Source organism: Rhinatrema bivittatum, chromosome 6 (assembly GCF_901001135.1).
Source record: "Rhinatrema bivittatum chromosome 6, aRhiBiv1.1, whole genome shotgun sequence".
Lineage (NCBI taxonomy): Eukaryota > Metazoa > Chordata > Amphibia > Gymnophiona > Rhinatrematidae > Rhinatrema > Rhinatrema bivittatum.
In genome coordinates, this window is record NC_042620.1 from 234,883,309 (window position 1) to 234,905,506 (window position 22,198).

The window sequence follows — 22,198 nt, forward strand, 5'->3', positions numbered from 1 at the left end:
TTTCCTAACCCACGGAAAACCACTTCTCCTGGGCACCCGATTGCATGGATGCACTAGGGCCGCACAATTTAGCCATAGCACATCCTTTTTAGTGCGGCGGCTCATTTGCCTATTGCATCGAGCACCCAGTGGAGGTGATTGTGCGAGCATTAAAAAAAATGCATCCCGTTTGGACACACATTTTTAGTGCGTCTGTATTGCATCAGTCTGCATTAGCTTAGCCCTTTCACATATCTCGGGAGTAGAAGCTCCCAAAAAGGCAGTCAGATTCAACACATCTAATGGAGATTGCACATTCATGTTTTGCTATGCTCTCAAGTATGTACCAGAAAGCAAGAAATGCACCCTATCAAAGGAAGGCATAACATCTCATGACATATGTAAAACCTTCCATTAAATATTTCCTTAAATTCATATGTGGCAATGCCCCCTATCATTCTGGGAAAATTCAAACAATGGACATTTAAATCTCAATCCATTTTCAATAAACTTCAGTCTCCTAGAAAGAAAACCTCACCCCTGAATAATAGCAGTCTTAACAGAATGTGTAGTTTTGACTTCACTATACAAAACTTGAATTCTTCCAGAATATTCATAAGAACATAAGAACATAAGAAATTCCTGCAATTGCACCTCATAATTCCTAGTAAGGGATTCCCGCCTATCAGACACCCTATTACTCCTATTAGAACAGCCTGAGAAAGAAATAAAAAATTTAGCCATTAGCTCCAAAAGAAAATTGAGAATCACTACTGCCGGTTTAACCAATGATGAAAAACTCTCAGCAAAAATGAAATTGGTCCTGGATTGGAGCATCTCAGAGGGTGAAATGCCTGTAGCTTCCAAAACAACTCTCTTATCAGTTTGCCTAGGACTCAGCTGATGCTGACCTGAGAGCTCTGCTCCAAGCCTCAGAAATGCATTTTGCCTGGGGCCACATCCTTCTGCAGCAACCTCTAATGCGACAGCACCAATGACTTCATCAGCCGGTACCACAGCAACACTAGAAAGAAGTTAGCTCCATTCAGCCAGTGGTAGACAGATGTCCAACATCCAGAACAGAGTTTGTGACCTTCCATTCAAGAGTGTGGGTCACAAAGCCCTTGATGGACACCTGGCCATGAAGGTGAGCCTCAGGAGGATAGACCCACACTTTTCTCTTCCTTTTAGGAGGCATAACTATAGAAGAAACCAGGTAAAAAGAATATAGCCCAGCTCCGTGGCCACCTCATACCAACCTGATTCCTCCCCCCTTCATTTTTTTAAAACCTATAAATGTAACTAACAATAATAATGGCTGGTGGCCAAATATTTTAAAGTTGAGATACCAGTTTTGCAATCTTATTAGACATTGAATATTGCACCAGAAAGATAATCGATTCTGCTTGTGTAGCATACAGAAAATCATGTGTTAATAGCAAACCTCTCATGGGGGTAATTTTCAAAAGCATGTACATGCATAAAATGCAGATTTATGTGCATAAATTTGAAACAGTTTTAATGTGTTTCAAATTAAACTATTATGCATCACAGCATAGCACAATCATTAAACAAACCATAGCAATAAAGGAAATAATAAAATGGTCCTGTTCAAAAGTTTACATACCCTTGGAATGTTTGGCCTGATAATATACACTCAAGTTGACCCACACAGGTTGAGATGGCAATGAATGGTAGTATCCACACCTGTGCCTTCATTGTAATTAGTGTCTGTGTATAAATTGTCAACGAGTTTCTTAGCTCTTTAGAAACCCTTGTGCATTTCATCCAGGGCTGCACTGACTTTGGTGGTTACTGAAGCCTGGGGAAAGTAATAGAACTGTCAAAGGATCTGCAAGCAAAAGTAGGAAAAAGATATCCAAAGATTTGAAAATGCCAAGAAGTGGAAAGTTATGGGTTCTGTTATTACCAAGGTAAATCAAGAAAGATTTCAGACAACTGCCAGGAAAATGTGATCAGATGCAAAGAAAAACCCATAAGCAACTTCTACTGAAATACAGGCTTCTCTGAAACAAAGTGGTGTGGGTGTTTCAGCATGCACAATAAGGAGATACTTGAATAAAAATGGGCTGCATGGTAGAGTTGCCAGAAAATAGCCATTGCTGCATCAACACCATGGAACAACCCACTTACAATACACCAAACAGCATCTAGAGAAGACTCAAAACTTCTGAAACAAAATAATTTGGAGTGATGAGACCAAAATTGAACTTTATGGTCACGGCCATAAATGCTGTTTGGAGAAGAGTCAACCCCATCCCTTCCATGAAGCATGGAGGTGGATCTCTGCTGTTTTGGGGATGCATGAGCAACAGCAGCACAGGAAATTTAGTCACAATTGATGGCAGGACGAATACAGTATCTTAATGGAAAATACTGGAGAATTTGCATTCAGCTGCCAGGAAGCTGCACATGGGGCACACTTGGGACTTTCCAACATGACAATGATCCAAAACTCAAGGACAAGTCGACCATTCAGTGGCTGCAGCAAAAAAGTGAAAGTTCTGGAGTCGCCCTTACAGTCTCTTGAACCACTTTAGGGAGAACTCAAACATGCAGTTCATGCTAAACAACCAAAGAATTTACAGAATCTGGATGGAGGCTTTTTGCCAAGAGGAATGAGCAGCTTTACCACATGAGAAAATAAAGGGCCTCATTCACAACTGCCACAAAAAACTGCAAGCTGTCATTGATGCAAAAGGGGGCAATACATGATATTAATAACTAAGGGTATGCAAACTTTTGAACAGGACCATTTATTATTTCTTTTATTGCTATGGTTTAATGATTGTGCTATTCAGTAATGTATAATTTGAAACACATTAAAACTAAACAGATGTGTTTTGTTTGATCACTTGTTTTCTTAAAATACTACGCAACTTACCAATTCTGCTAGAGGTATGTAAACTTATAAGCACAACTGTTAATTACATACTTTTAACTTTAAAAAAGATGTGCAAATTAACTTGCACAAATTACATACTGCAAAAAACAAAGTGTATTCATGTGCATAAGTTGGGTTTCAAAGTTGGCATAACTTACGCATTTTGGCAAGGCCTACGTTACACTGGTTGTTATAAAATTATCCTCCCTAAAGCATGATTGTTTTCTTTTCACATCACTCCCCTAATAGTCTGCCTGCAGTGATGGACAATACAACAAGAAGCGCCAGACAAGAAGAGCCTGAAATCCTCACACCGGAATTCTTCAGAATCCAGTTAGCCATCACATCCTCCTCCTTCTTCTTGGATACGTTGACCAGCCTTCCTCTGCTCTGCACAATCATTAGAAGTGCAGAGCTACGCCATCAGCTCAAATTCATTCTCCTGGTTCACCTCCTTCTCTCTGGTGCTCTTCTGCTCTTTATTATGGTGATGTACTCCTTTGTCCGTGTCTGCTGTTCTAGCAGAGTTGTTAAGGTGATGTGTTTACTATATCTAGCCTTATTGGAAGGTGCAATAATTGTACAAATATTTATAGTGGTAGCTATTGCTGTAGACAGGTGTGTTGCCATCCGATGGCCTCTAAGATATGAGGCAATCTTCAGCTCCAGGGTTAAAAAGACTATTGTGATCATCATCTGGACCTTTGCATGTTTGCTTTCAATGACTGTTTTTTTTGTAGCTGTATTCATTGTAGATGCAGGTATTTCTATTAACAATTGTAATCTACATGTCTTAACCAATATGCAGACTGTCCCCATTGCACTGAGGATCACTGCCTCTCTATTAGAAATTGTCCTAATTCCAGGTAGCTTACTATGCATCATTTGCTGTTTTGTAATTGTTTGCTGGGACATTAGATACTCAAGAACAGTTAGCCTAAGAACCAGTCATGCCAGAGTCACCATACTGCTGCAGGGATTGCATGTGACATTGTATTTTGTACCACTGATGGCTGATGCTTATTTGTACTCCTGTGTGAAATGGAAAGATACCTTTCAGTTGATGAATGTGGCTTTAGCTAGTTTAGGTTTATGCATGGTACCTCTGATTTATGGCTATCGCTCACAGGATCTTCAGCTACGACTTTGGTACCATTTACCTACCTTTCATTGCAAAATATGGCCAAATATTTAGAATACAATCCCACAACCAAACCAGTTAAACAACAATTGAGAGTATATGGCATTACAGATTCCTTAAAAAAACCCACATGACTTTGCCAACAAAAATGTAGACAAAAAAAAAAAACTCTTCCAGTGTGGTTTTATCAATGGGAAAACATCTTCCTTCACATTTGAGCATCCCAAATGGAAACTAGCTCAACCCAGACCACTATCATGTATGAGAGGTCTGAAACTGAGGCACTATGGCCCCTTCATGCGTAGCTATTAACAAATTCTCTTCAATTAGGCTCCAACCACCTTCCTCTCTAATCCATCTATCCCAGCAATCATTCTCAGGAGTGGGCCATAGACCATAATGCCCTTCAGAAACCTGTATACTTTTAACACTGAATACCATATGTAAGTGTTATTGTGTTGTGCAATGGCTGGGATCTCTGCCCCCTGTGACTGTGAACATTATTTCCAATGACACTCCAGCATCTGCCAAGTCAATAGAAATGAATAAGTAGTAATGAGCATAAATCAGCTTTTTTTCTTTTATTAATTGAGTGAATTTTTACTTGAGAAGGTTGTTGGACTGAAAATACTCCATAATCATCAGTTATCTACAACTTAGGTACAGCATGGAGACTAGCACTGCACGTTTCCCTGTTAGTAAAGATCATACCTCTTCAGAAAGCCCACTTTAAAAGGAGGGAGTTGCCTAAGTTTCAAGCTATGGCACATGTGGTTGTGTCTGTTAAGAGCACCAACTAAGGTGCCAAATGCTATAGCAGTTTGTGTAGTGCTGACACTTGTCCACAAATTTTACAATGACTAAACGCGTTCCTAGTGTCCTTGTCACTAATTGGTGGCTATACAGGACAGCTTTTTGAAGGTAATTGCAGTCAGGCAGTTGAAGCCAATTTGCACCAGCAAGAAATTACAGACTCCTATAATAGCAGCATTCTAATGGTAACAATGTGCATAAATAAATATGTACAGAAAATAAGGTACCGTGGACCCTCAAGTTACAACCGGCTTGACATACGAACAACTTGGGTTGCAACCAAAATTTTAGTTTTGAGTTACAACCTGAATGCCGGCAAGGCCATGTGTATCTGCTCGTGTGTGCGGTTGCTTCTAATTGGGCATTTTTTCCTGTCAATCGTGTTTTTTTGGGCTTGGTGGATGGGACTTCTGCTCTGCTGCTGCTGCCGATGAGGCCTGTCTATCGCAGGTGAACCCAGAGCTGCAAATGTTCACAGGAGCACATAGGCAGACCCGGCACGGCATTGCAGCAAGCAACTGCATCACTGGTGACCAAGGAAGCTTCTGTGCAGCAGCAGCAGCAGAAAGGGAGTGAAGCACTCAGCTGCCTAGAGCAAGGTATCAGGAGGGGAGGAATGAGTATGCTGGGGAAATGAGTGTTTGGGGGCCAGAGATGTGCTCTGAGGGGGTGGGGAGGGAGGGAATCCTCCCTTCCTGCAAGCCAAAGATGTCAACTTGAATGGTGAGTATAGCATGAAACTGTTGTTTCTGGTAGGCTAGGCACATTTTATAACTTTTTGGTGAGTACACTAGGAAAATTATAGGTGTTTCTGGTAATTACACACATTATACAACCCTTTTTTTTATTATGGAAATGTTAGGTAAGAGGTGCTTTGGGAGGTTCGGAATGCATTATAGGTATTTCCATTATTTCTTATGGAAAAAATAGTCTTGACTTACTACCAACTTGAGTTACTACCAGCCTTCATGAACCAATTGAGTTCGCAAGTCAAGGATCCACTGTACATCTCATTGAGAAGGATCAAGTCTTGAATAATTACAAATCCCTATCATTCTTCTTTTGGTGTAGTGCCAGTTCTTCCCTGTGTCTGGTTTGCTTACATTGCCCACAACGATATAAGACCATAAAATAAAACTGTTTAAGATTTATGACACTTATAACAACTGTATTATAACAGTTTACAAATTATTCAAATTTAATATGCATCAGCTGGTCAGAATCTGTTATATTGTTTTAACAGGACAATGCTCAATTACAATAACAAGGTTGAAATATCACATTAAGAAAAACAAAACACAGGAACAGTCATGCAACAAAAAACAGTCACCACTTTTCTTCCAGCTGCCAGTGAACCGTTGGAATCACAACACAGCACAACTTGCAAAGCAAACCTTGATGAGCCTCTCGGTCCTCAAAAGGATCAAAGTAGCAGGAGATCTGGAAAAGCATGGGGCCAAGTAGTATCATAAAGAGACAATCCCACCTCAAGATTAGTTTATTCAGAGACAGTCCATGGCACCAACTGGAGAAGCCCAAATACCGGAAGCAGCAATTTTTCCTCTCCAGTCTTCTCCTCTTTCCCTTGCACACAAGGGCTGAACACATCCTTTGTTGAAAACATTGGTTCTGGCATTAGAATTTAAAACAAATAGATTCCCTGCCCATATCACGTAAATTTAAAAACTGAGGTTTAAACCCTATCAGTTAAACAGTTTTAACAAAATTATTTTGTAAGGTTAAAAAAAGGACTATATTTTTTTTTAATCATGGTAGACTGTGTATAAATGTAGCTTGTGTAGTCACCCAGCACAATACAAGCATGGACTATATAGTCACATCCATTTTTTGTTAATTTACTCCAAATAAGCCCAAATATAGTTGCTGACAAATGGCATGTAACTGAAAGGAAAAAAAATCACAAATATACAAAAATCCATTGCACAAAAGATGTCAGCCATACTAGGTTTCACCCTATTTCACTATGTACATATTAAAACATTGAGAAATGCTTCACACTAAGAAAAAGCAGCCAGTAGTACAACTGCACCTTTCACTTTTGCTTTCTCAGGAAATCAAACTTTGACACAGTATACAGGATATGTGCACTTTGCAGCCTAGAAACGAATGATGTGCATTTAGTTCAAATATATGGAAACTTTTTTTTTTTTTTAAACCCACATACATCCCCAATACTGATCTGACTTTAAGAAAATAAGTAACATGTCCTTACCACATAACTTTTAAGCAATTCTGTAAACAAAACAAAGGACTAGATAACAATGCAAGACAGAAGACATACATATACACATCCGGTATACAAATGTTCCTCCTATTAGCTGTCTCCTTGGGAAGGAGGACTGGTTTAATGGTATCACCGCAGGATACCATTTAACCATTCCAGCACTCAGCAGACCATTCCAGCACTCAGCAGACAGGAAAACACTGAGCTCAGACAAAGTGTGTAAGAACACTAATCTAGGGAGTGGTTTAACATTTACTAGCACTTCCTGGAACTTACAGCCATGCAGAAGGACCCTAGCACAACCATTTGGCAGCCAAGGGTGGGAAGTTGGATTCACCTGTCTATCAGGTAAGTAGTAATGTCCCCTTTCTTAGCATACAGACAGGTGAATCCAAAACCAGTGGGAAACTACTCCCAAACAGGGCGTGAGGCTGTCCACGGTCCAGACAAAACCGTACGTGCTTCCTCCTGGGCCTCCACATCCAGGCGATGCTGCCTGGAAAAGGTGTGTAAGGAGGACCGCACTGCAGCTCAGCAAATGTCAACGGGAGAAAAACAATCTAACTTCCGCCCATGACACTGCCTGAGCCCCAGTGGAATGAGCTCTAACCTGACTAAGCAATGGCTGCTCAGTGTCCACATACGTGGCCGTGACTAGTTCCTTAATCCAGCGGGCTTTGTAGCCTACAACGCGAGCTCACCCTGTTTACTCCCACCATGGAGAATAAACAGGCGGTCTGTCTTTCTGAGAGGTTCAGAAAAAACTCGAAATACCTCAAGATTATGCCTTTTGACATCCAAGGGCCGTAACAGGCGATATTCCCCCGCATTTCTTGTCCTGTCCAGAGATGGCAGGGAAATGGATTTTCACTTGAATCAGTCTAAGACCACTTTTAGCAAAAAGGAAGGAACAGTACGCAGCAGTATCACCCTTTGAGTCATTTGAAGAAATGGCTCCTGGCAAGACAAGGCCTGTAGTTCGGATTCTTGACACTCAGAACAAATTGACACAAGAAACACCATTTTTAATGTCGAAAGTTACGCGTTGGTCAAAAGGTAGCGCCCGCTAAAAAATCCAAAACTAGATTAAGACTCCACAAGAGCACCAGTAACCACAAGGGAGGACTAAGATGCTTCACTCCTTTCAAGATAGAGGCCACGTCTGGATAAGCCAACAGGGGTCCATTATTCACCTGAGCTCAGAAACAGGCAAGAGCCACCACCTGTACCTTTTAGGAATTAAGGACCAACCCTTTATTCAATCCATCCTGCAAAACTTCCAAAATGAGCGGAATCTTAACCGAACAAGGAAGAATCCCTCGATCTTCACACCAAGCCTCAAACGCTCACCAAACCCACACAAAGGCTAAGGAAGTGGAGACCTTTCTCGCTTCTAGCAAGGAGGCAATCACTGCAGCATAATATCCTCGCTTCAGCAAACGAGCCCTCTCAAGGGCCATACTGTAAGACAAAATAGATTCGGATCTTCTTGAAGAATAGGCCCCTGCTGTAGCAGATTCCTGTGTGCTGGAAGCGGGAGGGGAGAGTCCACTACAAGCCTTCACAGATCTGCATACCACGGTCTCCTGGGCCATTCTGGTGCCACCAGAAGGCCTATCGAACTGTGACTCTCGACCCTCTGAACCATTCTGTCCAACATGGGCCACAGAGGAAAAGCATACAGCAATTGCCCTCCGGCCAGTCCTGCATGCGAGCATCGATGTCCAAGGACTTTGGGTCTCTCCTGAGACTGAAGAATCGAGGAACCTTCACATTGCAATAAGTTGCTAGCAGGTCCAGGAAAGAAAGGCCCCAGCAATCCACAATTAGCTGAAACGCCTCGTTTGACAACTCCCATTCTCCTGGATCCAGTTTGCTGAGAAAGTCTGCTCCTACATTGTCTTTCCTGCCGTGTGCGAACCTGAGATCTCCTGAAGATGCACTTCTGCCCATTTAATAAGTTGGTCTATTTCCTGCAACACTTGCTGGCTCTTGATTCCTCCCTGCCGATTGATGAAAGCCACTGTCGTTGCATTGTCCGACATTATCTGGACCACTCGACGCTGCAATCAATCAAACCGCAAGCATGCCAACCAGACCGCACGGGCTTCCAGCTTGATGTTCAAGAGAGACTCTTCTGCACTCCAGCGCCCTTACACCGTTAGCTCTTAACAGTGAGCTCCCCAACCCTGGAGGCTCATGTCTATCATAAGCACTTGCCAGACCGGTAATCTTAGGGAAACCCCCTTTCTGAGATGATCCGCTTTTAACCATCACTGTAGTTGAGAACAGACCTCCATTGGTAGGTGTAGCCGAATCGAATAGTCTTGAGACTGTGGGTTCCTACGAGACAGCAGAGTATGCTGAAGTAGACACATACGGGGCCTTGCCCATGGCACCAACTCCAAGGTTACTGTCATCAATCCGAGCACCTGAAGATAGGACCACCCTGTCGGGTGTATCGTGGGAAAGACCATAAGGTATCACCACAGGAGAGGAGGGCAAATTAAATTTCCTTCTTTTCCCCTTCAAAACTTTAAAGCAATCCCCAGTAGGGAGATATATGTCCACCATCTGCTGGAGATGGAGAATACTGGGGCTGATGTCACTACAGGGATATATATACTGTGATGTCAGCTTTGCTCTGTCTCCATCTTCTGGCAGAAGTGCATAACCCACTGGTTTTGGATCCACCTGTCTGTATGCTAAGAAAAATAATGTGTAACCCAGTACTGAATGTATAGAGAAGAAGCAGCATTCCAGGGGGTGGAGCTGCAATTTTCATGCCTACACCTAAGTTACCCTGCACAAGTTGCACCCAGGTTGGAGCAGATATGACTTTGGGTGAGGTAATCCAAGCATGCACCTGGCCAATTATCCCAAGATTTTCAAAACAAACTGATGCATATCAATTTGCTATGAAAATATTCGACAAAGTCTGTGCACAACACGCATGCAGACATTGCTGCCATGCAGGCTGTTAGAATATTACCCTCCCTATGACTATTGAAAGAAACATTCAGACTGTCCAAATAGCACTTCATCGTGTAATAACAGTTTCTTTTAAAGATAAGTATACCCTCAGTAAATGATGTAATATTCCAGAAGTACATAGCTATACCCACCATCAATTAAAAATGGATTGCATTACATATACCGAATACATCTGATCCAATGAATAATGAAATTTTAAAAATATCACATATGTGCCTCATGAACTGTAGTATAGCCAAGTTACATAAAACAGCAGCAAAAATATTGCTTGCTGTACAGAAAAGGAATGAGAGACTGGGATGCAAAAAATCTTATTTATGTTAGCTCTACTAACACAGTCTAATTGGATTACATGGTATTTGACCAACTAGCACTCATGGTGATTTACAAAGGCATACAGAACGAGGCTAAAAAAACAGTCAGTCCCTTGAGAAAGCAAGGATCCTCATGAGTCATGCTGGGAGTATTCTCATAGCAAGCAGTTTTCTATTCTGTTTGATCTTTTGTTGAATAAAATTGTTTGTACTTTTTACCCACTCTTTGCCTTGCACTTTTATGTGGTTATTTCTGAAACCATTCAGAACATGACCACTTTCAGGAACACTGCTGAGAGAAACACCATACAAAGCACAAACTTTGAGTTGATACACAGTAGGTAGTGCTTATAATTCCAGAAGCTAGCCAACTAGTCAAAGGCCAAGACAAAAAGCCTCCCACTCAAATGATGCTATTCTATTATTACAAACCAAGATGGCTGAAAAACTATGAATGGATTATAGAACAACTTCCTTGTCCTTATAAGACAGGCAGCCCTAGCATCCAGGCAGCTAACAATCTGCTCTTGGCTGGCCACTAATTATACATAGAAAGATAAATAATTTGTTAGTAAATCAGCTGGAAAAATTGCTGCTCTCATCCATTTTGTGTCCAGCAGCACAAGGTATCCAAGACATCAGCTCAGTACTCATTCAATAGAAGAGAGCATAAGACCAACATCACTGACCCTGGTGCTCAGAAGTGCAACTTTAGTAGCATACTAATAACCTTTTTAGTATCTAGATTCAAACTTAAAATATATTCTCACTGGTAGGATACTAGGGCTGCCCATTAGAAGGCCATATAAATTATTCTTTACATTTAACTAAAAAAAAATTTAAATTCCAGCTGCTGCCTTTGTATCTTCAAAAACCATCAAAAAAATCAAAGGGCTACGATATACATTTTCTAAATTCTCTGCACATGGAAGAAAATGGTCAAATTCACTGCAACAGAGCTCAAGAAAAGCATTTACCACAGTTTGGTATACTAGGGGTTCTACATCCATTCCCAGAAGCTATCATATGGAATGGGTCCTACTAACAAAGTAGCCTTATTACAATTACTTATGTTACATTTAACGTTGCATCTACTTTAGCAGAAAAATGGTCCCATAATACAACAAATCTTACTTTATATACTAAAGACACAAGTTTCTGATCAAAACTAGGAATTTAGCAATAAGCAAGTCACAATAATGTATCACAAGAGAGGCACTAGTTTAAATAGTCTTCAAAAAAATTCCTTCTAGCTTTACACTACTCAAATAACTTGCAATATGCACATGGTAGTGCATCAGATAAAACATCCCTCTTTTGGGTGCAGTTATATTTACTAACTGCTTAACATGCCTTTTTTTCCCCCCCCCCAAAGTCTATTCCTCACTAACCTTTTGGTCCTTAGCCCCTAAAACATTTGGGGGTAGATATTCAAAATCCATTTAGATGGATAACTGAAATGTTATTCATCTAAATGGCTAATCTGCTATTTTAAAAAGTTTACCCGGCTATATTCTAGCCGGATAAAGAGTTATCCGGCTAAAAATACAACTGGTTAAGTTGGGAGAGTTCCGGGGGGGGGGCAGGCAATAGCATAGTTAAGCAGTTAATCGGCTAACTGGTGTATCCGGCTAACTTAACTAGCCGCTCAGTGGCTGAATATGGACCCCCCTTGGCATCTTCCTTGTGTACCTTATGCTGCTGACTGAGGAATTACAATCCCAAATCCAGAATGAAGGAGTTGGGAATGCTGCTAGTGCCCATGAACAGGAGCTTTCTGAACTCTGGCGCAAAAATTAAATTAAATGAAGCCTTCTGCTGGGCACATGTTATGTCAGGGAATCTACAGTTATTCTAGCAACATTAAACCTGCCGAGATTCTACAAGAACAAATGAGGCCTAAACAGTACTATTCAAAGTTCTGACACAAACTAATCTAGCATACATCAAGCTGCATGGCAAGCCTACGCAAAGAAGTAACACTTTGTCTACATCCAGAACACTTAACAGTCTGAATTATGTACACTACATCAGGAAACATTTACAGATACTCAGTGATGTGTTAGAAGACAAACCCCTATATCCGAACAGCAGCCTGAATAGAATTAGAGGAAAATGTTCCCATTTGTCATTTTTGCTAACAAACAAGGAGGAAGCCTGCTGTTCCTAGCAGAACATAGCAAGTAGATGTCAAAGACATGCAAGAAACCGCTGCTCAGTAAAGGCTGGTCTTCTTCATAATTCGGAGGAATTCCTGCTCACTGACTTCCCCGTCACCATCCCGGTCTGCTTCATCAATCATTTCCTGTAAGAACAGCAGCAATCCAATAAGAGCTAGTTGGACATGATCCAGCGACAAGATCATCGACTGGCTCGCTATTCCTACAAATTACATTCTGAAAGAAGTCAGCCCATACTCTGAAAGCACAGTGAGCTGTCTTGGATTGCTTATACATCTGAGAGACAGCACTAGCTATCACTCTTTACTTTTCAGTTTCCAGTGAAGGGAAGGGAGGAGAAATGGCCTAGTAGTTATAGCAGTGGACTACAATTCAGGAAACGTTTTAGGATATGAGTTAAAGATGTGCTTCTACCACTGAGCCCATCACTAATTTCTTGTTCTTCTGGTACCCAAATGAAAGAAAGGCACTTAACTTTCCCAGCAAACAAATTAGCTTTTCTTTTTTCAGTGCTTATTAAATATAGCAAACAAAGAAACTCCAAAGCCTTCTATTCATCCAGAAAAATGACTGGCAGAGGCAGCAACAGTACAAGCTTCACCGTATCTGTAAACCATGCTCTAGATGGGCACTGTTTGGAATAGAGGTCACCAAATCTGGTCTTTAAGGGCCAAAAAAACCAGTCTGGTTTTCAGGATTTCCACAAAGAACATTTATGAACTTTCATGCAAATCTAACTCATGTATAGTCATTGTGAAAATCCTGAAAACCAGACTGGTTTATGACTATCGAGAACCAGATTTGGGAACCTCCAGTATAGGACATTATAACATTCCAATAAGCAAATCTGTACTTTCAAAATACTGAACCACCCTGAAAGAACACAGGTCCATGATCAACAACGTATAGCGGATAGCTTGTAAGTGATCCAGCTCAATGCTGAATATTTCTGCCACTTATCCGAAAAAATATCAGCAAAATAACCTAGAGGCATTTCAAGGCAGAGTTAGGTTAGCAGATAAGTTATGGAGATAGGGATATACCTACAGTACCTGAATGCAATCCGCTTTGAAAAGCAGAATATAAATAATAATGCAAATAAAAAATCTCTCTCTCAAATCTGGCCAACTTCAATATTCAGAGTTAGCCAAATAACTTATCTAGCTAACTTTGGTTGGGCCCAAAATGTAAAAACACCAACAGCTCCCCGTTAAATATCAAACACAAAAAGAGAGGTGCAAGGAAAATATCTTAACAATAATCATTTAAATATTATATTATAAACTCTATCATTACCAACTCTCTATGGAGAAATATGGTGCAAGGGTTTAATCCACTATCTCTTGCCAACAATGGACTTCAATATAGAAGCACCAATGGAAAATCATTTGCCATAAATGCACCCTTTTTTTGCACTCATAGCAATTGGAGAAATTACTTACCTGATAATTTTGTTTCCCTTAGTGTAGACAGATGGACTCAGGACCAGCTTGTTTATGCTCCCCTGCCAACAGATGGAGACTGAGCAAGATGATGTCACAGTATATATAGCCCTGCAGTGATCCCAGCCTGTCAGTATTCTCTTCAAAAGCAACTGTGGACAGACGATTAATAACAGGCAACCATAACTGTACTCAACCAACAAAAAACACCGAACTCGTGTAAGAACCTAGGTACCCCAATCTAGGGACTGGATGAATACTTACCAGTAATCCCTTGGGACCCAGAGCCCCACAGGAGGACTATCGACACATGCATGCAGCAGCAGAGAGTGGGATGCAGAGTCCATTTATCTACACTAAGGAAAACAAAATTATCAGGTAAGTAATTTCTCCATTTTCTAGCATGTAGACAAATGGACTCAGGACCAGTGGGATGTAGCTTTGGAGGCTGTGCCAGCTGACCAATTTCACAACCAGAGTTGACACCTGGCCGCTATCACTGAAGCCATTCCTCTGGCCGAGGTATAGACCAAATTGCAGCTCGTGTCTGCCAAAAAGGCGGCAGCGGGCTCAATAACCGCTCTGAAATTCCCTCCAGAATCATCAACCTCCTGAGAGAGAAGCAGACAAGATCATGCCACAAGGGTGCAACAGGAAGTGATCTGTAAAGTCATCGCTACTGCCTCAAAGGCTTAAGGATAGCCTCAATCCTCCTATCATATGCATCCTTCAAGGCCGCTCCTCCCTCCACAGGGATAGTTGCCCACTTAGAGACGACACATATCACAGCATCCACTTTGGGAAAACACAAATGCTCTCTCACAGCCGGATCCAGGGGGTACAGGCCTTCCAATGTCAGACTCCCTTTAAAATTTGCCTCTGGGGCATCCCACTCAAGATCAATCAATTCCTGAATGGCATTCAGCACAAGGAAAAAACAAAAGGCTTTACACAAGGAAACTAAAATGGGATTCTTCTTCAGCTCCGACATGGCATCCGAACCAGGAACTCCCAGTTCAAAGTATGGGAAATCAGGGTCGGCAGTTCATCCCTATGAAAAAACCACAAAATGACTCGATACGGTTCCAGTCCTGGAGGAATTTCTCAATCCTACAGGGAATCAGGATCTGCCTAATCATCAATGCAATCTGAATTCCTGTTGGGAATACCCACAGGGAGCCGAGGCGAGCTCTGGTGCTTTAGCATAGGAGTGGAAAAGGGAGGAACTACCAGCTGAGGGTTGAACCTGATAGAATTGGGTGAAGCAGAGGACCGCACCTGTAAGCCTTGAAAAAAAATTCCAGCCAAGAAAAAGCAGCTGGATCCAGACTCAGCCCGGAAGGAACTTTAGCAGGGTCCACAGAACTTCCCTCTCCTACAGAAGAGCCAGTCAAGGGAGAACCAAGATCTGGCATCCCTCCAGCCAAAGCTGTAACCAACCTAGCATCAGAATGGGAGAAGCCAGGCATAGCAAAATCTGAGGAAGACAATTCTCCCTGAGCTTCTGAACAGTACTAACACATTAGAAGACAGGTCAGGCTGAGAAGCCCTAATATAACAGGCCACACAAAGAGAAAGGCGCTTAGGCTTCTTCTTTACCAGTGCCATCAGAGGAGTAAGCGCAGCAAGGCACACGCACAACTTGTGTGCCAAGCTAAAAAGTGTTTAAAAAAGTTCAAAAGTTGTGCACGCAAAGGTGCGCCCAAAAATCAAGTGCACAACGTGTGCACAGAGCCGGTGCACTGCGCACAGCAATGGCCTGTAGAGGGCAGCAAAGTACGCACAAGAACACGAAAAAACACTGCTGCGGCCTAATCACGCAGTGTGCAAGCAAAAAGCCTAGCTGCTCTAGCCCACCAAGGCTGCTCAACCCGCCGTGCTGCCCAGTTCCCCAACCGGAGCAGGAACGAACACTGGGATGGAGCAATGAGCACGGAGGCCAGAGGAAGTCCTAAAAACCCCTCTGTCTCTATTTCTAAAGGTAAAACTTTTCTTTTGTTTTTAAACCTTACCTGATCTCAGCGCTTTCTGACAGAGTACAGAGATGGTCTCCGTCTGCGAGGGGGGTGGGGAAGAGGAAGGAAGTGGGCATCTACTGTCACCACCAAGCTTGGCCTCCTGCACCAGCTGCCTTTCAGCTGAATGAGCAGCTAAGTCCACGCTGGGAAACCCAGCTACCGGATCAAGGCACACCTCTGAGGGACCACAGAAATCACCTCAGGAATTCTCAACCGGGGGAGGGACCATTTAGTATCACCGCAGAAGAGCGAGGCTCTCTTTTCCTTATGTCAAATTTCTCCTTCCAAAAACCCGAAGTACTCCCCACAGGGAGATGCACGTCCACCATCTGCTAGACGCGAAGAATACTGGCAAGCTGCAGGAATATATATATTGTGACGTCAGCTTGCTCAGTCTCCATCTGCTGGCAGGGTAGCACAATTCACTAGTCCCGAGTTCATCTGAATACACGCTAGGAAAGCAAAAATCGCGTGTACTTCCATATACTCCACAGTGGCAGGTTTGCATAAAAAAATCTTTGATAATGGTCATATGTTTGCTTTTCATTGGGGACGTAGCATAAAAGATCAAGGGGTTTATTCTGAATTTCGTGAAAATCATTTCTGAGTTTGGTCACTTCTCTTGTGGTAGTTGTTCTGTTTCTCAGCAACAACTTTGCCCTTTTCTAGGAATGGAAATTTTGTATTGAACCAGTTAACATCTTGTGCTTCAGTTGAGGTGATTTATTGTATATGGTGCCCGTGTCATCTTTTTATATTGGTAAAACCAAGCGATCTTTGAGGTTACGCGTGATCGAGCGCACTGAAGTGCAATTAATCGTGAGCAATTGGAAGCCCCGCCAGTTCAACATTCTAATTCTAGTAAACATACATTTACGGACTTTATTTTTGCAGTGACAGAACCGAAATTTTCTTCCACAGGGGGTGATTTTGATTTATTACAGAAGGAACAGAAATGAATACATTATTTCAATATGACAGAACCCAATGGTTTAAATAAAGAAATTCATTGGTCAGTTTTCCTTTAAACTGACGTCATTGTATTTGAAAACAGTGGTCCTTTGTTTAAAGTCTTGCCCCCAGAACGTTTTTGATTGCTGTGTTTGCTCTTTAAATACGGACCATATGAGGTCCTGACGTGAACATGTCAATAATCTGATTGTTATGCATCTGCTATTTAGATATGGACCAGATAGGTCTTGGTGTAAATACGCTGGTACTATAACACGCAAGTTTAACCGAGGATTGGTGTGTGCATGATTTGTATTTTACTCTTGGTTAAATAACGCAGTCTGAAAGATTTCATTGATGTTTTACATATATAATTTTTTTCTTGTAGATAATAGTTAAAAGAACTCCTGAAGGCGGCATGTCTTGCCAAAACATGGGCCATATCAGGAGTCAAAGCCAAGTATAATTCTTGGCAGCCATGTTGTGCGATTGAGACTAATAGTGGAAGACTGGTTTCTAGATTTCTAATTTTTGAGAAATGTGGAGTTGAATTTTGGATTACAATAATAAAAGAAAAATGTGTTTATTGCTATGAGTGCAAAAATAGGGAGAATTTTTGGTAAATGATTTGTTTCATTGGTGCTTCTATACTGAAAATGCCTGAAGCCCATTGCGGGCAAGAGACAGTGGATTAAACTCTTGTACCTTATTTGTTCTGATACCATATTTATCCGTTCCATGTAAATCGATGTGATGTCCTTACGAACTTCGATATATAAAAGTATTAAATAAATAAATATTTCTCCATAGAGAGCTGATAATGATAGCATTTATAATATTTAAAGGATTATTGCTATTAAGATATTTTCCTTTAACTTTGGTTGTGCCACAGATTAGTCCTAAAGTTAGCCAGATAAAGGTAACCAACTATCTTTAAGACAGTCGGGTATACTCAGTGACAACTTTGCAAGCTGGCCTGTGGCTGAATATTGCTCTCATGAAGTCTGGAAACTGTCTTTCCAGCCCAGTTTTCTAAACCAGTGAATCTCAAGCCCTCTGGCCAGACTGGTTTTTGAGCTATTCACAATGAATATACATGAGACAGAGTTGCATGCACTGCCTCCATTGCATTCAGATCTATGCCATGCATATGGATTAACTTAAAAGCCAGACTGGCTGAAAGGGGTGGGGGAGGGGGTCGTACTGCAGAACCAGCTTGAGATACTGTTCTAAACCATGTTTTGCTGTTAACTGGGCACACAATCCGTACAGGTGAATACAGATAAGATCCCCTCATTTTTACTGAGTCAGACCTTCAACTATAGGTAAAAACTCCATTTGCATAAATGTACAATTCACACGGGCAGAGTAATTTTTCCAAACCTGTAGTTCTTCATCTGTTAGATTTTCACCAAGCTCTTTGGCAACCCGTTTTAGGTTTTTAAATGAGATTTTTCCAGTTTCATCATCATCAAACAGTCTGAAAGCTTTCAGAATTTCCTCTTTGGAATCTTTGTCAGCCTTAACAATAAAAAAAAAAAACAAAAAAAACCCCCATACATTATACTGCACAATCTTTTTGAATTTTTTAGAATATATCCACATAGGAAAGTTAGCCACTCAGGGATAGGAAAATTAGTTCTTACCTGATAATTTTTGTTCCTGTAGTACCACGGATCAGTCCAGACTGTTGGGTTTTGCCTCCTTTCCAGCAGATGGAGTCAGAGAAAAACTTTGAGAGCACCCCCCCTCCCCCTTAACCGGTGTGCCACCTGCAGCTCCTCATTATGAAGAATTGCCAAGCAGAAATATGTAACAATTGAACAGGCATGTCACATGAACTCTGCGTAGGATAAGGAAAACCTGTACCCTCCTTCGGTCTGAAAAATAACCAGAAGAAAAGAATGCGGCGATAGCTTGAATGGACTCTCTCTTAACACTGAACACCCTTACGGGCGGGCATCTGAACTGATCCATGTTACCAAAGGAACAAAAATTATCAGATAAGAACTAATTTTCCTTTCCCTGTACGTACCCTGATCAGTCCAGACTGCTGGGATGTACCCAAGCTCCCCTAACTAGGGTGGGACTTCGAGAGTCCCACTCGGATGACGCTGGCACCGAAGTTGTTGACGTCCGAAGCCTGAACGTCCAAACGGTAATGTCTGGAAAAGATATGCAGTGACTTCTAGGTCACCGCCCTGCAAATTTCCTGTGGCGAAACCAAATGACTTTCCACCCAGGAAGCCGCTTGCAACCTAGTCGAATGCGCTTTCAAACCCTCTGGGACAGGCCGCCCCCGACAAATGTATGTGGAAGCAATGGCCTCTTTCAATCCGCGGGCTATAGATGATTTGGTTGCTTTCTGGCCCTTCTTAAGGCCGCTCCATAAGACAAATAGATGATCTGAGAGACGAAAGGTGTTAACGCCAAAGAACCCTCTTGACATCTAGATGCCACAACTCTCGCACATGAGGCGTCTCCAAGTCGGCATCAGTAAAAGCCGGGAGCTCCACAGACGGATTCAGATGGAAAGCTGAAACAACCTTCGGCAGAAAGGATGGAACTGTTCAGAGAGAGACCCCTGAATCCGAAAAGCGTAGGAAAGGTTCCCGGCAAGAAAGGGCCTGCAAATCCAACACTCGCCTAGAGGAACAGATTGTCACCAAAAACACCCTCTTCAGAGTTAAGTCCTTCAAAGAGGCCTTCTTAAGGGGTTCGAAAGGGGCCTCACACAAACGAGCACCAAATTAAGACTCCATGACGGACATACAGGCCGGACTGGGGGATTTAAATGCTTCACCCCATGGAGAAAAAACGGACCACATCCGGAAGAGCTGCCAGAGTCGCCCCCTGAACTTTGCCTCTAAGGCACCCCAAGGCCGCCACCTGCACCCGGAGGGAATTAAAGGACAATCCCTTTGTGAGACCGTTCTGCAAGAAAGCCAAAATCTGAGCCCACTGAGAACTGATGAGGGAGGACTCCCCGCTCATGACACCAAGTTCAAAAACCCTCCAAACCCTGACGTAAGTTAAAGAAGTAGATGTCTTCCTTGCTTGAAGCAGGGATGTAATGACATCATCAGGATAGCCTTTCTTCCTCAACTGCCACCTTTCAAAAGTCAAGCCGTAAGACAAAAACGATCTGCCCTGTCAAAAAATATAGGGCCTTGATGCAGAACGTTCTGAAGACGATTCAGGTGCAGGGGGCGGTCCACTGCTAGATTGACTAGCTCTGCTAACCAGGGTCTTCATGCCACTCCAGAGCCACCAAGATTACCTTTCCGGGATGAATTTCTACCCTCCGGAGAATCTTGCCTATTAGAGGCCATGGAGGAAACACAGAGCAGTATGTGCGTCGAATCCTTCTGCTCCATGTTCTCTCTTGCGACTGAAGAAGTATGAAGCCTTGGCATTCCCTTGAGTCGCCATCAAGTCCAGATGGGGAGGACCCCATCTACGAGAGATGAGGCTCATTGCTTCATCGGAGAGCTCTCGGATAAGAAAATTATTACTTACCTGCTAATTTTCGTTCCTGTAGTACCATGGATCAGTCCAGACCATGGGTTATGTCCCCAATCCAGCAGATGGAGTCAGCACAAGCTTCGAGGGGGCGTCACCATATATACTACTACCCCCTCTGCAGGAGTTCAGTATCGAGTATATCAAAGCCCGAGTAGAAATAGAACCCCTTTAGTGGATCAAGTTTATAAGAACCGGCAACAATAAACCGTGTAACCGTAACAGAAAACTGGAACCGTCCTACCAACGGGTAGGACGCTGCGTAAACAGCACGCCAACGTGAAGGGGGCTGTGAGAAACAGTGCGACTGAGGAGCCGGGAAAGCCCTATCACACTACAGTCCCGTAGAGAAGAGTCGAGCAGGAAGGAAAAAGACCCAAGTGCGGTGGGCGTCTGGACTGATCCATGGTACTACAGGAACGAAAATTAGCAGGTAAGTAATAATTTTCTTTTCCCTGTACGTACCTGGATCAGTCCAGACCATGGGATGTACCCAAGCTTCCCTAAATCGGGTGGGGTCCTGCGAGGCCTGCTCGGAGAACCTGTTCGCCAAAATGTCCCGTGACTGAGGAGGCGAGGTGCAGACGATAGTGCCTCGAGAACGTGTGTAACGATTTCCAGGTAGCTGCTCTGCAGATTTCCTGAGTAGAGACCGAACGAGCCTCCGCCCAGGAAGCCGCCTGAGAACGAGTAGAATGAGCTACAATGCCGGGCGGGGGAGACCGCCCCGCCCCAATGTATGAAGCAGCAATGCCCGCCTTCAACCACCTCGCAATGGTCGCTTTCGAGGCCTGAGACCCTTTCCTGGGACCAGACCAAAGCACGAAGAGATGATCCGAAGTCCGGAACTCATTGGTAGCCTCCAGATAGAGACGCAGCGTGCGCCTGACATCCAATAGTCGGAGAGCCTTCGGCTCGGAGGAAGAAAAAGACGGCAATTCCACCGTCTGGTTCACATGGAATGCAGACACCACCTTTGGAAGGAAGGAAGGCACTGTGCGAAGCGACACTCCAGAGTCGGAGAAACGCAGGTAAGGCTCTCTACACGACAGAGCCTGCAGCTCCGAGATGCGGCGAGCGGAACAGATGGCCACCAGGAATACCGCTTTGAGGGTGAGATCCTTGATCGTAGCAGTGCTCAGCGGCTCGAACGGTGGTCCCGACAGGGAGCGAAGCACCAGGTTGAGACTCCAGGAGGGACACGGGTCCCGTACTGGAGGCCGCAAATGCTTGACCCCCTTGAGGAAACGCGCAATGTCCGGATGCTGTAGCAGGGAACCGCCATCACGCAACAGCGAACCCAGGGCGGCCACCTGCACCCGCAGAGAATTATAGGCGAGTCCTTTGTCCACCCCCGCCTGTAAAAACTGCAGGATCTGAGGTACCGAAGCCTTCGTAGGTCTCGTGTCCTGACTAGCACACCACAGCTCGAACACCTTCCAGACACGAACATAGGCCACCGACGTCGATGTCTTACGAGCCCGCAGTAGAGTGGACACTACCGCCTCCGGGTATCCCCGGCGCCGAAGGCGGCGCCTCTCAAAAGCCAGGCCGCAAGACAGAAGAGTTCTGCCTGATCGAAAAATACCGGGCCCTGACGTAAGAGACGGGGGAGGTGCCCCAGTCTGACTGGCCCGTCGATCACCAGTTGTATCAGGTCCGCGAACCAAGGCCGCCTGGGCCATTCCGGAGCG

The 22,198-nt window shown here is 43.2% G+C and overlaps 1 protein-coding gene across 1 annotated transcript in view; it reads right to left on the reverse strand.

Annotated features, from left to right (window-relative positions):
* Positions 1–6,594: 6,594 nt before the first annotated feature.
* Positions 6,595–22,198, reverse strand: part of LOC115094012 (centrin-2) — a 30,346-nt gene continuing 14,742 nt past the window's right edge. The window contains exons 4-5 of the mRNA XM_029606611.1: positions 18,366–18,503; positions 6,595–12,696 (exon numbers count right to left, since the gene is read on the reverse strand). Coding sequence (XP_029462471.1) covers positions 12,607–12,696; positions 18,366–18,503 — 228 coding nt within the window. The 3' untranslated portion in view covers positions 6,595–12,606. The remainder of the gene's footprint in view (positions 12,697–18,365; positions 18,504–22,198) is intronic.